At 43.3% G+C, this 15,696-nt stretch overlaps 2 protein-coding genes across 2 annotated transcripts in view; one reads left to right on the top strand and one right to left on the bottom strand.

Moving 5' to 3' along the window:
* The window catches only part of cog5 (component of oligomeric golgi complex 5), a 77,264-nt gene that overhangs the window by 33,891 nt on the left and 27,677 nt on the right, over positions 1-15,696 (top strand). The window contains exon 7 of the mRNA XM_080887088.1: positions 13,944-14,074. Coding sequence (XP_080743214.1) covers positions 13,944-14,074 — 131 coding nt within the window. The remainder of the gene's footprint in view (positions 1-13,943; positions 14,075-15,696) is intronic.
* LOC308400113 (G-protein coupled receptor 22-like) lies at positions 458-6,919 on the bottom strand. Its single transcript, XM_080887614.1, has 3 exons — positions 6,682-6,919; positions 6,210-6,356; positions 458-3,161 (listed from the first exon to the last, which is right to left on the bottom strand). Exons 1-3 carry the CDS (start codon positions 6,802-6,804, stop codon positions 2,109-2,111), a joined length of 1,323 nt encoding a protein of 440 aa, XP_080743740.1. The 5' UTR covers positions 6,805-6,919; the 3' UTR covers positions 458-2,108.

Below are 15,696 nucleotides of genomic sequence, written 5' to 3' on the forward strand. Positions count from 1 at the left end.
GTCCAGTGTTCCGCGACCAGGACGAAAACTGCATTGTTCCTCCTGTATCCGAGGTTCGACTAGCGGACGGACTCTCCTTTCCAGCACCCTGACATAGACTTTCCCAGGGAGGCTGAGTGTGATCCCCCTGTAGTTGGAACACACCCTCTGGTCCCCCTTCTTAAAGATGGGGACCACGTGGTCTGCCAGTCCAGGGGTACTGCCCCTGATTTCCGAGCAACATTGTAGAGGCGTGTCAACCAGGACAGCCCTACATGTCCAGAGCCTTCAGGACCTCGGGGCAGACCTCATCAACACCAGGGGCTCTGCCACCAAGGAGTTGTTTAACTGCCTCAGTGACCTCGCCTCCAGAAATTGACGGGTCATTCCCCTCATCCCCAGACTCTGCTTCCTCCTCGGAAGACGCATCAGTGGGATTATGCAGGTCCTCGAAGTATTCCTTCCACCGCCTGACAATTTTCTCAGTCGAAGTCAGCAGCGCTCCGCCAGCACTATACACACTGCAGGTAGAGCACCGCTTTCCCCTCCTGAGACGCCTGACGGTTTGCCAGAATCTCTTCGAGACAGTCCGAAAGTCTTTTTCCATGGCCTCTCCAAACTCCTCCCACACCCGAGTTTTTGCTTCAGCCACTGCCCGCGCCGCGTTCTGCTTGGCATGTCGGTGCCTGTCGGCTGCCTCCGGAGTCCCACAGGCTAACCAAGCCCGATGGGACTCCTTCTTCAGCCTGGTGGCTCCCTTCACCTCTTGTGTCCACCTGGCGTCCTCAAAGAAGTCCTGCCATTAATTAATGCTTCAATCTTAAATATGATCAACCTATCTCTAATAATCGGCTATGTACCACAGGCCTTCAAGCTGGCTGTAGTTAAACCTTTACTCAAAAAGCATCTCTAGACCCAGCAGTCTTAGCTAATTATAGGCCAATCTCCAACCTTCCTTTCATATCAAACATCCTTGAAAGAGTAGTTGTCAAACAGCTAACAGATCATCTGCAGAGGTTTATTTGAAGAGTTTCAGTCAGGTTTCAGAGCTCATCACAGCACAGAAACAGCTTTAGTGAAGGTTACAAATGATCTTCTTATGGCCTCTGACAGTGGACTCATCTCTGTGCTTGTCCTGCTAGACCTCAGTGCAGCGTTCGATACTGTCGACCATAATATCCTATTAGAGCGATTAGAACATGCTGTAGGTATTACAGGTACTGCGCTGCAGTGGTTTGTATCATATCTATCTAATAGACTCCAGTTTGTGCATGTAAATGGAGAGTCCTCTTCACACACTGAGGTTAATTATGGAGTTCCACAGGGTTCAGTGCTAGGACCAATTCTGTTTACATTATACATGCTTCCCTTAGGCAGCATCATTAGAAGACATAGCATACATTTACACTGCTATGCAGATGACACCCAGCTCTATCTGTCCATGAAGCCAGATAACACACACCAATGAGTTAAACTGCAGGAATGTCTTAAAGACATAAAGACCTGGATGGCCGCTAACTTTCTGCTTCTTACTTCAGATCAAACTGAGGTTATTGTACTCGGCCCTGAAAAGCTTAGAAATATGGTATCTAAGCAGATTCTTACTCTGGATGGCATTACCTTGGCCTCCAGTAACACTGTGAGGAACCTTGGAGTCATTTTTGACCAGGACATGTCCTTCAACGCACCTATTAAACAAATATGTAAGACTGCGTTCTTCCATTTGTGCAACATCTCTAAAGTTAGAAATATCCTGTCTCAGAGTGACGCTGAAAAACTAGTTCATGCATTTATTACTTCCAGGCTGGACGACTGTAATTCATTATTATCAGGAAGTCCTAAAAACTCCCTGAAAAGCCTTCAGCTGATCCAAAATGCTGCAGCAAGAGTCAGACTAGAAAGAGAGAGCAGATTTCTCCTGTATTGGCTTCCCTTCATTGACTTCCTGTTAAATCCAGAATTGAATTCTTTGTTGATAATATGGAATATTTTTGGCAATATAGTGTAAGCATTCCATTGTTTAATCAGCACACCATTTTAGCTTTAGTTTTTCTCCCCTGTTCCATCTCCATCTCCCTTTTAGCAATATATTGTATATATTTGACATATTTACATTTGAGCTAGCCCCATTACTCTGCGTCCTGTGAACATAGACATTTTTGTCTGGCATCTGTGTCCTCAAAGGTGACCTTCTTGTTTCTCCTGGGGTCGATCCATGAGTTATGTATGACCACATTGTTTGGTGTAGGGTCAGCTTCAACAACAGACACCACCCTCTTCTTCATCTTGCTCTTCAAAACCTTTTGGAACTTCTGCCGGGTGAAGGCGTAGAGGAGTGGGTGAAAGATGGTGGTTCCATAGGCCATTACCAAGAAACCCAGGCGGAGGCGATCAGCCAGATCACTGGGTCCAGTACTGAGGATGATCGTGTTGAGTACAGTTATTGGAGTCCAACAAAATAAGAACGTGGAAATGATGAGAAGAGACATTCTGAAGACTCGTTTCTGCCTCTCCCTTCTCTCTCGATGACGTTTTACGGCTCGTCTTAGTGCAATAATCACAGACACTGATGCTCGCATGCCCAAAGGTGCATTTCCACCTGCCCTGACACCTGTACTGCTCTGTGAAACCTCAGTTGACTCTGCTTGTGTTGCAGTGCTAAGAGAGATGGTGTTTTTGCTCTTTTGCTTCTTTTTAGGCAAGTTGTTCTGAAACCGTGTTCCAATGCGAATGTTAAGAGCCTGAAGAATCTTGTAGTAAGTCACCAGCATTACAACAGCTGTGAAAAAGAATATAGGAATCTGTGCTAGCAAGTGATAGTACAGACCCACCTCTGTGTAGTACTCATTTGTATGAGGTACAGTCACCACTGTAGTCTGGTTCAAAAGATATGAACTGGATCTGATAAAGAAGCCCACTTCCATGAATGGAACGAGGAAACTGAAAAAGGATAAAGCCCAGATGGATCCCAGCAGAACCACAGCTCGGCCCATTGTAAGCACACGGTTCGCTGGACGTACTGAGATGTCATAACGGTCCACGGTGATGGCTAGGACATTAGCGGCGGTTGCTACACTCGTGAAGGAGACGCAGGCTTCATGGAAGCAGCACATCATGGCTGTGTCCACCTCCAGTGGAATCAGAATCACCATAGTTGTCAGTGGGATGCAGCACACGCATATCTGGAAGTAGAGACGGAGACAGATCATGTCCCAAATGCAACATGTTTGATTTTATTTCATGTATTGGTTAAAGGCAGGCTTATTGAATTTATTCTTTAATTTTTTCCTCCAAGTCCAGTTTTTATCCCTCGGCTGTAAAAGGCTGATGAGTTATTGTTGAGCGGGCAACCAACTTTCTGAATCCGATAGCTTGAGAAAGAAGCCACGTAGGATTGTGAAATTCATACCATAGGCACAACTGTTAAACATCTCAGATGAGCTCAAATTTCAGTGACCTCGACCTTAAGGTCAAGGTCAGAGGTTTGGTTTCCTGAAAATCTTGCAATAAGATAAGAAGGAAATCATATCTATCTACTGTGAGGCTGAGGGGTAACACTGGCAGCTACCAGTATTTTTAATATGCATTTCTGTTAACTGTTTAAGTTTTTTCCCACAGTATTGTTTGGTATTAATTGCCTGTATTAACCTTGGTATACCTCTGCTGCTGTTGGTAAACAGGAGTGGGCAGGAAGAAAAGAAACATACAGTTAAATATGACAATCAGAACTGTGCACAGCCAAACTGGGGACGAGTTTTTGATAAAGACCCTGCAATATTCGTATCGATATTGAACCGTTTGATACAGTGCTTTCGGTTCGGTACGCATATGTATCGAACAATACAAAATTTGTAATTTATTTTATCAACTTTCCTTCTGACGATGCTGTCTGTGTTGAGCGCTCAGTGAATCTGCGTTTGACTACTCCGCCTAGGCTGCACTGTCGAGCGCAGATCCACTGAGCGCTCAACACAGACAGCATCGTCAGAAGGAAGAGCGCAGTGCAAGCTAGCGAGACAGAAGTTAAGCTCTCCTTGCAACATGGCAAATTGAACCTCCCCCACCCTCATTCAGATCTGGCGTTTGGAATTATTTTGGTTTTCATGTGACGCATGACTCTGAAGGTAAGCGCGTCATGGACTAAAGTAAAACGGTATGTTGGATGTGCCACGCAATGCTCAATTACATGGGTGGGAACTAGTGTGTTAGCGCAGTTAGCTCGTTAACGTGTTGACCGTCTAGCCCCATGCACGGGGCGATCAGGGGTAGCTCGTTAACGGAGATTTGCCGTGTTGTGGCGTTAAGGTCATTTCAACGAGATTAACCTGAAAGCACTAGTGGAACACAACGAATATGACTGCACATTTACGCCGACGACATCCTAGTGCAAAGACAAAAACAACAAGCATGCATGCTACAAACTTTAGCCGAGTCATTTAGACAGCTGTTAGCACATGATTCTCCTTATGGGGACCTGATATGTTTAATATGCTGCTGAGAATATAGCCCAGAAGAAGCGGATAGTATAGCTTTTATTTTGGAAAGGGCCATTTCTCTGTAATAAACTCTCTTTTCCAAAGATGAGGGATTCCTCAATCAGATACAGGGCTCGCAATATCGCTAGCCCGACGTCCTGGGGCTAGCGATTTTTCCAGTCGGGCTACCAAAATCTCTCTGCCCTGCCCGTCGGGCTATTGTAGGAAGGAAAAATATATGTCAATGCTTTTGCATTCTTTCGGAAATGTAGCTGGGTAATTATGTCATTGGCATCGGTGAGCCACTGTCAATATGTGACATATTGAAGTCGCGTTTGAATTTGCGCTTGTTTTTTTGCTTTCACTTTGCAATCGTGCAAACTATGTATAGAGAGCGACAGCACTGATCTGTGAGTGATGATAATTTGTGCACCAATTCCTCTGACATCGTCTTATTAATCGTTAGCTTACTATGCAAACATGACAAGTGAAATCTCCCGCAGCTTAAACATGTGAGAGGTTGATCGCGCAGAGAATCGCTGAGCTTATGTGAGTCCGTGTGTAAAAGCAGCAGGATTTATATTTCAGTTCTGCTGAGCCAAATAAGACAGGTCAGGGTGAAGAAGTGACAGCCAAAGAAAAGCTTACCACAAAACGGAGAAGTTATGACAAATCAGACTATAAGGCAAAAAGAAAGTGCAGCTTTATGGTTTCATGGACAAAAGAATTTCTGTGGCTGCAATATGATGAGCTAAATAACCAGGGCTGCACATAAGTGGTCCGCAGGTGCGCATTCGCTGTCAAAATAAAAAAAACACGCACAAGGGTTAGGGTTAAATTTAAAAACTGTACTTTTGAGTTAAAATATATATTTATAATTTTAATAAATGACAAATTAAAAAGGCATGAACATTTTTTTGTATCGAAAAAATATCGAACCGTGACACCAAAGTATCGAACCGAACCGAACCGTGAATTTTGTGTATCGTTGCACCCCTACTGTTTACATATGGTTTCATCTACCTGCTCAACAAAAGGTTCAGTGTCAACTTTAATTGGACAAAATGTACTGCTGCTTTCAGTCTCTGAACCTATTCACATGCTTGTAATGGAGATGCAGATATGTGCTACAAGTTTGTGTTTTTGCATGACATTTAAAAATATGGGTTTAGCGAGGTTAGTACATAGGATTTTTAAAAATACAGTATTATTAATGGGCTGACTATGATTCATCACATCCACTCCACCTGCAGGGTCTTCCCCTGTAGAGCAGTTAAACAACACTACACTCTTAGAAAACAAACGTTAGTGACATAATCGTTCTCAATGATGTGAGAACCTCAGAATCGTTCAGTGGTAACCCATAGTGCTATGAAATGCCTCTTAGCAGCTGACTCTGATAGTGTTGTTAGTGGAAACGATGACTGCAGTGGAGGAAATGGCGTTGGCCTTCTTCAGAGGTCATTGGGCGCTGGAGCAGGTAACGGCAGTGTGTGCATAAATAAGAATGAGGCTAAAATGCACATTTTTGTGTTCCTCACTGTCATGTTCGCACTCAGCTTTTCATTATCTGCTGTGCTGATATTGCTTTGGTATGAGGCTGTTTATGCCTTTCTGACACATGATGGTTTGAATTGGAGCTCGTTGTTGGATTACTTGAGTTACTGATAAACCAGTTGCCTGACACAGTGAGCACGTAGTGTGATCAATGCAAGCAGAGCTGTGAAGCTGTTTTTGGCGCACATCCCTACTCACCAACACATCAACCACATGCAGGTTCATGGTGATGATGTTGGACACGGAGCTGATGAGGTTCTGCTTCATACAGTAGAGGATCAGCACAGTGAGGTTGGAGCTCAGACCCAGAATGATCTCCAACAGCAAGAAGCCTGTCAGAGAAGCCTGTCGACAGAAAGACATTGGAGGATATGAGGACGCTTCACTGAACATTTTGTAGAAGTTAAATTACGTATTTTTTATTTGACTGTAAGCAAATATCCTACAGCTGTGTAATATTACTAATAATAGTAATAATAATAAAATGAAATTGCTGATAAAAGAAACCGATGTGAGAAGACATCAGATGTTTAAAAACAATAATATAATTTTATTACTTAAAAGCACCTATATTAGAAACATTTTATTAAAGAAGTTAAAGGAGGTCACAGAGTCTCTGATCTCCTTTTGAAGTTCAATCTAAGATGCGTCTATAAGGGTGCAGCAATACCTGGAAGCTGATGGGATATATTTCCTCAGAAGAGTTCATGTCAAGATCAGATGGGTCAGCGGCGTCAAGCACAGTCGTGTTGCTCATGGTGGCTGCAGACATCAACACTGAGGACGTGTGCATTATCTTGATAGGAGGAAGAGGCCTGAAGAGTAGTTTGCACAAACACAGACTGTTCAGAAGTGTGAAAGCTTAGTTATATGAAAGATTTGTTCAAGTGTCATCAAACCGGCAAACCCTGCAAAGGACACTGCGCTTGGTTTTAGTGAAGAATGGATCGTCTACAAGCACAAAGCTTTCCCCTTGCGTGACATTGCTACTCTTTGATCATTTAATTGTGCTTGTTGAAAATCTAATTTAAGTAATGTATACTTCACAGTGGAAACCAAGTTAAAGAAATCAGTGTTAAGCGGTCAGAATTACAGACACTATTATATCTTCAGAACTGCTTGCATGTCTTTTTCATGATGATTATTCGTTGTCTTGAAAACGTCAGAAATGGATGGGGTAAGTGTGTGATAAGATTTCAGACTGAAAGGATCATTCACCAGCAAAATGCAGGAATTCATTTAGTAGAAATTTGAAAAGGGTTCGGTAAAAACCAAAGACGGTCTTTGGATAGCTGCAGTCAAACGGGAAAGAAAACCCTGAACATCAAATACATGTGCCAATGGTTAAGGTTAGGTTAGTTTGTATTAGAACATTTCTAAGACTCCAGAAGGCTTAAAATGATTTTACCAAAGTGGAACTGGACACATGTTTGTATAAAGAGCAGTGCTTTAACCAAGAAAAGCATGTCGTTATTGGCCAGGTGTGTGAAGAGAACAGCCAGTGACCTTTTACTCGAGTGTTTTTAACATTTTTTTTGCAGTTACTGTAGTTATTTTCCATGTTTACAGCCACGCCAAGTGAAAGTAAGCTTTCCATTAGTGTAGCTGTTTAATATATAAAATATCTATAAAAACATTTATGTATATATTTGTTTTGCCTTGAACACACATTTTCATTGGTTCCACGTACACCCAGGTTCTTTAGCTTTAGGACTTGTAGTGTTCTCGTTGGGAACAAGTCAACTGTAATCGTCTAAGACTGACACGAGAGGTTTAAACTCACCACTTCCTCCTAGTGGTGTCCTCTCCAGCTTAGCAGTATTAGAAGCATGTTGGACCACTCCACTGTCTCCGGACTTGGTAAAGTTCATTTGTTTGATCCATCTCTTTTGCAGCTTTTGATGTTCAGGGATACTGGTTCCAGTTATCCAGTGGTAAAAGTCTGTGCAGTGCACACCCACCCCTCTTCGGGGTGCATGTGATTTGCACCAGTGAACTAACATCAATGGCGTCTTTCATGTAAAGCTCTGTCCTGTCATTGTCCGTTGTGCTTAAACTGTTGCCTCCAGTGTCATCTCTGCCTGAAAATGATGCCAGCACCAAAACAATCCTCCTCTCTGCTCTGCTTCCAGCTTTTCAGGACATATTCAGCTTTTGATCTTTGGAGATTATGAAAGTCCCGTTAGGGGCTAACGCACCTGTGAGACTTTGTCAGGTTCTCGTGTTCTGCACAACACTGAAAGGAGAAGGTTGAAAATGGGGGGAAGGAAGGTTGTTTGATTGTTGCTCTGAACTTTAGAGGCCTGTGGTCCAAGGGCAGGGAGTGTTGCACCAAGGTCAGCACCGAGATAGTCACACATGCACAGAGAGTCCTTATATACCAGTCGGACTAACGGAGTCCATCCACTGATTTATCATTCATAGACTGGAAGAACTGATTGAAGCAGAGAATTTTGCCATGTCCCTCTGTCATCAGGATTTGTGCTCCTCCTCAGTCAAATTCCATATGACCCTAGGGCAGGAAAAGGTGAAATATTTTTTATTAGGAAATGTTTTCCTCCTGGTCTGGATGTCACATCACATCTCTATCATTTAACTCAACTGGTTGATCATCCTCTAACACATGGCCTGGTCCCTCTGCCGTCTTCTTCATGTGCACAGTCTGCGTTTAATCAGTTTTTGATGCCTTGCCTTTTGTCTTTGATGGTTCTCATCATGTGGTGTTCACAAAATGAGTGCTGAATACTGCGAGCTGGTTCTCTGCAGTACAACCAAGGCGACTGTTGTTGAGGTTTGGCACTGTATACATAAAACTGAATTTAATTCATGTGTATGAAACGACACTGATGGGTCAAAAACAGAGCACACATCGGTTTGTCACCACATGACTATATCTGAACTTAAACTGTCTGGTCTTAATCGGATCAGATAATTCCTGATAGAGATCCAAATTTCCCTACAGTTGAGTGGTCAAAGGAGCTTCTTCAGTTCCTTAGAACTGAAGAAGCTCCTTAGACTACGATGACCTGGATGACTGAGAACCTTCACAGACCTACAGTTGAGTAATTGAACTTTGAATGAATTAAATTGTACTCACAAAAAATCTAATCTAAAACCAGAAATGATGGCATCATGCCACACCTGGTCCAATATTCCTCATGTAAATGTAGGATTCATACATTTCTGAAAACATTACTGGAGCCAACAGTGCATGCGCCATTTTGATTATTCTAAAAGATTAAAAATACCTAAATGTATAAATCTGGTGTCGTCACTGATTAAAAACAGGGTAAATTTCAGGTACATCAGTATTTTTGCACATTGAACAAATAATAAGTGTTAGCTGCAGCACATCTGTGTGCTGTGAGCTCAGACTTTTCGTCAACACGTTTGTCCCCAAGCAGAGTTCAACACCTTCATTTGCTGTAGTGTAATCTTAAAAATGCCCCTTTGAGAACACAAAATTACTCTTTTATTTAAGCTCATATTATCTGTGACATGATAAGGTTTGTCCTACTGACCTCAGCCTAAAGACGCATGTAAATGAGTTTGGTGTTGTATCAGCATTTTGTTGTGTCCATCTCCTCAGGGGGCAGCAAAGTCGCTGCATTTATCTTATAAGAAGTGTTTGTTGCTGCTTGCCAGCCGCTCATTTGGTCTAATTATTCTCCGCTCGGAATAATCACTGCTGGAAAATCGTGACTCACAGCTCAGCAACATGTCAGCACGCTGTGTGTGTTTATCTACAAATGAATTCCTTTTACGGTGCAGCACATTCACATGCTGTCAGAGCAGCACTATATGATGATGATGATGATGATGTGCATTAGTTTACCTGCTGAGATCATCTCTCAGTGATCCTTCATCCTCAGGTGAGGTAGTGCAGTGGCCTCAGGTGATGTGAGGTTCAGCTCAGTAGTCCGTCGTGCAGCGATCACACTGTTGAATCCTTTCTGGGTGGAAATCTGTCTGCATGCAACTCCAGAGAGAGAGCGAGGGACTCGTAAGACCACAGCCCTGCCTCCCCCTCTCTCTGCGCTCTGCTTCGCTTCTTCTGTCAGCCTGTCTCCGTTTCCACCTCTAGTAGCCCATCCCACTCATCCACTGCTCCCGCCCCCTCCATCACCCCCCACCATCAAACCATCTTTTCCTGCTCTTTTTTTTCTTTTTGCTCTTTTGCGCTTAACTAATTGGGTTTACAAAGCAGACGTTCTCCTAATGTTTTTCCCGCTCTCATGCTTTGTTTCTTCCTGTACTGTATATGTGTTTTGAGCTGCTTGTAATAAGTTTCCAGCATGCAGGAGTCATTGTTTGTTTCCCTTTTCTTCTGCACCATCTCCCCATAAGTTTGTTTGCCCTCATTAAAGCAGTGGCCATGACGATACCAACGACAGCATCTTTCCTGTCAGGACTTTGGCCACTCCTCCGGTGTTTGTGTTTGCAAAGCACCTGCCCGATGCTGCATGCTTAATTGTCCCGATCTGGCTACCATTCAAGTAGCTGCGGTGTTGCCCTTATTGCTCGCCGTGCGTATCTGCGGCGTAGCTCGCGAGTGCACTAATTAGAGCTACTTGTCATTGGCATGGCAACAACAGCACCACCAGACAAAGCCAACCCCGACACGTTGGATCAGAATTCAGATCAGGACCGTGTCTGTTTTGTGTAGGGTGAACATGATTTTTCACTACATCTGGCTGCTGCTCTTCATCTGTTTATTCAAGAAATGTAACAGGGATGATGGTCTCTGCAGTCCACCTGTTCTCAGCCACATCAGGTGTTTAGCAGGAGAGAGATGGCCGACCCCGGGGTTATGAAGAGGAACTGAATACAGGCTTTTTCTCTGATGACAATTTACATGAAATGTGAGAGAAAACAATGGAAGGAGACCGAACACAAACATTTCTGCTCAGTTTAAACTCTTATGCTGCTCTAAGCACGGCAGAGCTCATAAATGTAGTGACACGTCGTCTCCACTATTTCAAACAGACGTGCACATTGAAAGCAAAAGTGTGTTTTCAGGAATACACAACCAACTTTGTGTGACAAATGCCATATTAACAGACACTGACGTTAGGCTTCAGAGGGAGAGTCTCATTTTTATTGCCAAGAGTCCAAGCTTCACACATTTGGTTTACAAATAATGCCGGTGCACAAATACTTCACACACAAATCCAAATCCCTGAACAACTTCAGAGCTCGCTCCATCTTTGAAACTGCAGAGGAAGCAGGTAAGCACTAAATAACATCCAAACATCCTAGTTTTGTGTGAAAACAAGAATATTTTGATGAGTATAGAGGTATATCTTTGAACTGTCTCCCCATCTCGCTCATCCTCATGAACACCCCCAGTTGCTTTTTTATTATTATTATTATTATTGTTAAGAACAGCTTTTTATCTTGTGTGTTTATATGAGAACACCCACCAGCCAAATATACGGTTCTTTAAGTGCAAACCTATTCAGATTAATTTCACGGGTAATGAATTTCTTTGGTTTTATTATGTATTTATTTGAAATGCTTAGGATGTATGAGGGAGAGCTAATACCCAAAGATTAGAGATCATTGACATTGTGCCTTTAAGCAAATGGACAAACAGAAGGACTAGTTGTGATAGCCTTGAGCTCAGCAGCTGCACAGTCTCTGTGCTTCTTTACGTGCTGTGTTTACAAAGATGTTTCAGGCATTCTTCTTCTTGAAAGCTAAAAATAAAACTTCCTGCAGAGCTGTCTGCTTTGTGTTACAACACATCTCCCCTTTTATCAACAAAGTATTTGTCAGAGAATCTTTCTAAGTTCAGCTTGAAGAAAGTCATTTTGTCTCCTGTTTTTGTTTGGTATGTTTGACGTTTCACAGTAACAAATGGATCCATTTCTCAGTTTTATTTCTATTTCAATGCTTCCCTTTGTCTTTTAGTGCAGATGTGAGCTGACCTGATAAAGGTTTCTTTTATTCGATCTTGTTTGTTTGCTTATCAGGAGGACCATGAGTATGGGCTCATAAAAACTTTGCTAATTAGCTGAAACATCTGCATAGAAACGGATTATTTCAGCTTGAAATTTAAAGGTTCTCTAGCATATCAAGACTCTCTCTCCACACCGTTACATATGTAACGGTGTGGAGAGAGAGTCTCTCACTAAGAGAACCGAGGTTACACTGTAACCGTACGTTCTCAGTCAGAAGGTCATCGTGGTCTAAGGAGCTTGGAAAGAAAAGGGTCTGGACTTCTTTAAGGTTCCTGAAGACGTTTCATCATCACCTTCTCAGATGGGAGGTGAAGCATCTCATGAAATTAAAGCCCCTTTGAAACTGAGAAGTTTGAGGTGTGTTTCCAAGCTGCTGTGATTACCGAGCGTCCAGTATATGACACTTGGTCATAACAGCGTTATGTTTGACATTCACCCAGTGCCATTTCTGGTGTGTATGAGAAACACTGTAAAGCGAGAGGCATATTTCAGTGGTCTCTCCTGACACACTTGCACATCTAACCAAATAGTCTCTGTGGCTGACGCGTGGGTCCAGAGCAAAATCAAACTATATTTAATGTCATTTAAGGATTTGGCAGCTTTGACAGGGAGGTATTAATGAATTTTTTGGGAATGATAACGAGTCAGAGGAGCTCTGTGTGGCCAAACAGAAGCCAGGTACTGCTGCAATGTGGTCTGGGAAACGCTACGTTTCCATGAAGCGCGTAATACTGCTCTCATTGTTCTGCCTCTGGGTGACCGTGTTCTTATGTTCCCTTTGAACTGCAGCAGCTCCAGCTCTGCAGCCCTGTTGTCTCCTCTATGGTTCCTCTAGGTCTTATTCCATTCAGTATCACTGGTCTACTCCATGCATCACTTGGTCCTGTGTGTAAACAATGCAAATAGTTGTGTGCTTTAAAAAAATCCCACAGATCCCAGGCCATTTGTGCGTTACTGAAGATCCACATGACTCTTGTTTTCTGCAAAGGTCATCTAAGCAAGTGTAACACTGTCCCATTAGAGTGGCTACTGTAGTGGTTGACACATCCACCTAACAAGCCAAAGATCCCAGGTTCTTTTCTGGGTGGAGATGGGAATCATAATGGGATTGCATCAGGGACGGCATCTGGTGTAAAACCACTCAAATATGCGGAAGTAACCGCAGTGAAGGCTCATTGGGTGTAGTTGGGCCTGCCATGCGTGGTGTGATAGAGTAGCTCTTACTGTTATCTCTTTGTTCTCTATTTCATACGCTGAATGAATTCACCACGTGTGTACAAAAGTCAAATTTTTCCTTTTGGGTCTAGCACATCATGGCCTGCATTATCTGTGCATATTTAGACACAAGTCAGAAAAGACCCAGTTTCATTGTTAAACACAAACCTAGAAGGAGGCAAAGAGACATGGAGCTCATCTGTTTCATCACGGAAACCATTGCACTGGGTCTGAGGCTTCAAACAGATCGGTTTGACTCGAAGGTGGCTCCTGTCCAACTCCCTCGTCCTCTGTGCCTCATCCTGCCACCTGCCTGTAAACACTGTCTCTCTCTCTCTCTCTCTCTCTCTCTCTCTAGACAAATAGCATCTCTGAAATGGGTTGTTATCAGTCCCGGTCACTCTTTCCGCCTCTCTTCTCATATTCAACAGCTGATGTCCTTTTATTTTTCTGTCCTCTCGATCTATCAAAACATAGCCGTGTACTGGAAACATCCATCTGTCACAGGGGGGAGGAGCCTATCCCAGCAAGTCCAACATTGCATTAAAAAAAATAAATAGAGACCGTTTCTAAATGGAAAGATTGTTTGTATGCTTGTGTGCTCCGTATGGGACTGTGCGGGATCAACAGTCAGATACTTTGTGTCTGTTTTAAATTGCAGATTCTGACTCATGTTGATGGTAAAGTTCAGGCTTTGCTCTTTAATAACTTTTGACAGATCCACGTTCAATATTCTCCTGTGTGCTTTCTCCAGACTATCTGTCGCAGGGTGTGGATCTGAGTGGCATCGAGGTGATCGAGAACGACTTGCTGTTGATCAGCAGAGCCAGGCTCGAGGTGGAGAACCAGGCCAAGCGGTTGCTGGAGCAAGGAATGGAAATCCAGGTAGAAAATTTCCGTTCTTTTGTTTTCTACCTGTACTGCGCTGTCTGAGACCCGGTGTGCTGCCTGAGATTTAAGTCTCCTAAGGGAGAATGTCAGTGACTTATCAGGCTGAGAGACCAGTCGGTCTTCACCTGGCAACCACTAACTGGTTGTGGCTATTCTGAAACCAGTTGGCAAATGGTTTCTGGAGGTCGCTGGCAGTCACAGTGAGAGCTGTACCGTGTTTCCATGTGACGGCTTTTAGATGCTGCTGTTGTGAGTAGTGTGCATGTTAGAGTGTGACATACTTCTCACCAAGCAGCAGTGAAAATGTTAAACACAAAATAGCATCGTACGTTTGTGATCCTTTAAAAACAGCAGTTATGGGAGAGGTTATACATTTTTTTGCAATATTTGATAATGAAACATCTACGAAAGAAGAGTTCATTTATGGTGATGAAGAAATAACAACATTAGAGCTATTTCATGTTTAGGTGTGTGAACCCAAAGAGATGCTGAGGAGTGTCTGCAGCTGCTGACAGAGTGGAGATTAGTAGGAGACTGTGACTGTAAGGTTCCTGTGAACGTCTATGTCTGCATCGAGACAATAAGCCGTTCCTCCAGAAATAGAAAACCCCACGCACACACACACACACACACACACACACACACACACACACACACACACACACCTCTGTCCCCCTGGTGTATTCCACCCACAGGAGAAGTATTTTTATCCTGACCACTGCTGTGTGTGTGTGTGTGTGTACACATATGAAAAACGCACACATCACACATACTGTATGTACTGTATGGACACACAGTGACAGCTTCTTACACAGTTGCTTGTTGTGAATGTTATGTAAGCTTGGACGTGCTGGCTGGGCTGTGTGGGAGATTCACCTCAGTCCTCTGATTTTTGCTAGCAGATACCCTGTAGCCCATCTGGTGAGTGGGAGCTCCACTGACCCACGTAAAAAAACACAACAACAAAAAAACCCACACTGCTCTTCTTTATCTAAAAAAAACAAACAGTGGCTAAAGTCTATAATGTTAATATTATGGGTAACTCTGTTTTCATGAACATCACTGAAGAGCGCTGTTAGGGTTCGTCTGATGTCCTGTCAGACTCTAACGTTAAGGTTTCTAAATGTAAACGTAGCACCGTTGGTGCTTTCACTGTTTCATAGGAACACAGATTAGCTTAGAAATCATCGGCTTAGCTTGCTCTCTCTTCATCACCGCTGACTGCTGCAGTATCCGCATCACTGCCGACACTGCACCGACTGTCTGCCAGTGTCCGACTTCACTCTACCTTTCCTAGCGCATAGGACCCAGAGATACTCCACTGCTCCTGTGGGGCAGCTGCCCATTCCTGAATTGGAACTCAGCCCTTTCTGACTCTAAGGTGCTAACTCTCATTTTTGCAACTTCACACCATTGGCTGCAAACCAGAGAAAACTGCCTGATAAAACCACAAAGATAAAATCGTCACCGACGGGGAAACCCTGCAGCTGCTGACTGCTTCTAGAAATGCTGTCTGTGATTGTTAACCCAGCTCTCAGGATGGTTCTTGGTTTGACATACAGCATAGAAACTAAACATGTCACAGTATTCCTTGAAAACCCTCTTTTCCCTGATCA

Source organism: Rhamphochromis sp. 'chilingali', assembly GCF_963969265.1.
Source record: "Rhamphochromis sp. 'chilingali' genome assembly, chromosome: 7".
NCBI lineage: Eukaryota > Metazoa > Chordata > Actinopteri > Cichliformes > Cichlidae > Rhamphochromis > Rhamphochromis sp. 'chilingali'.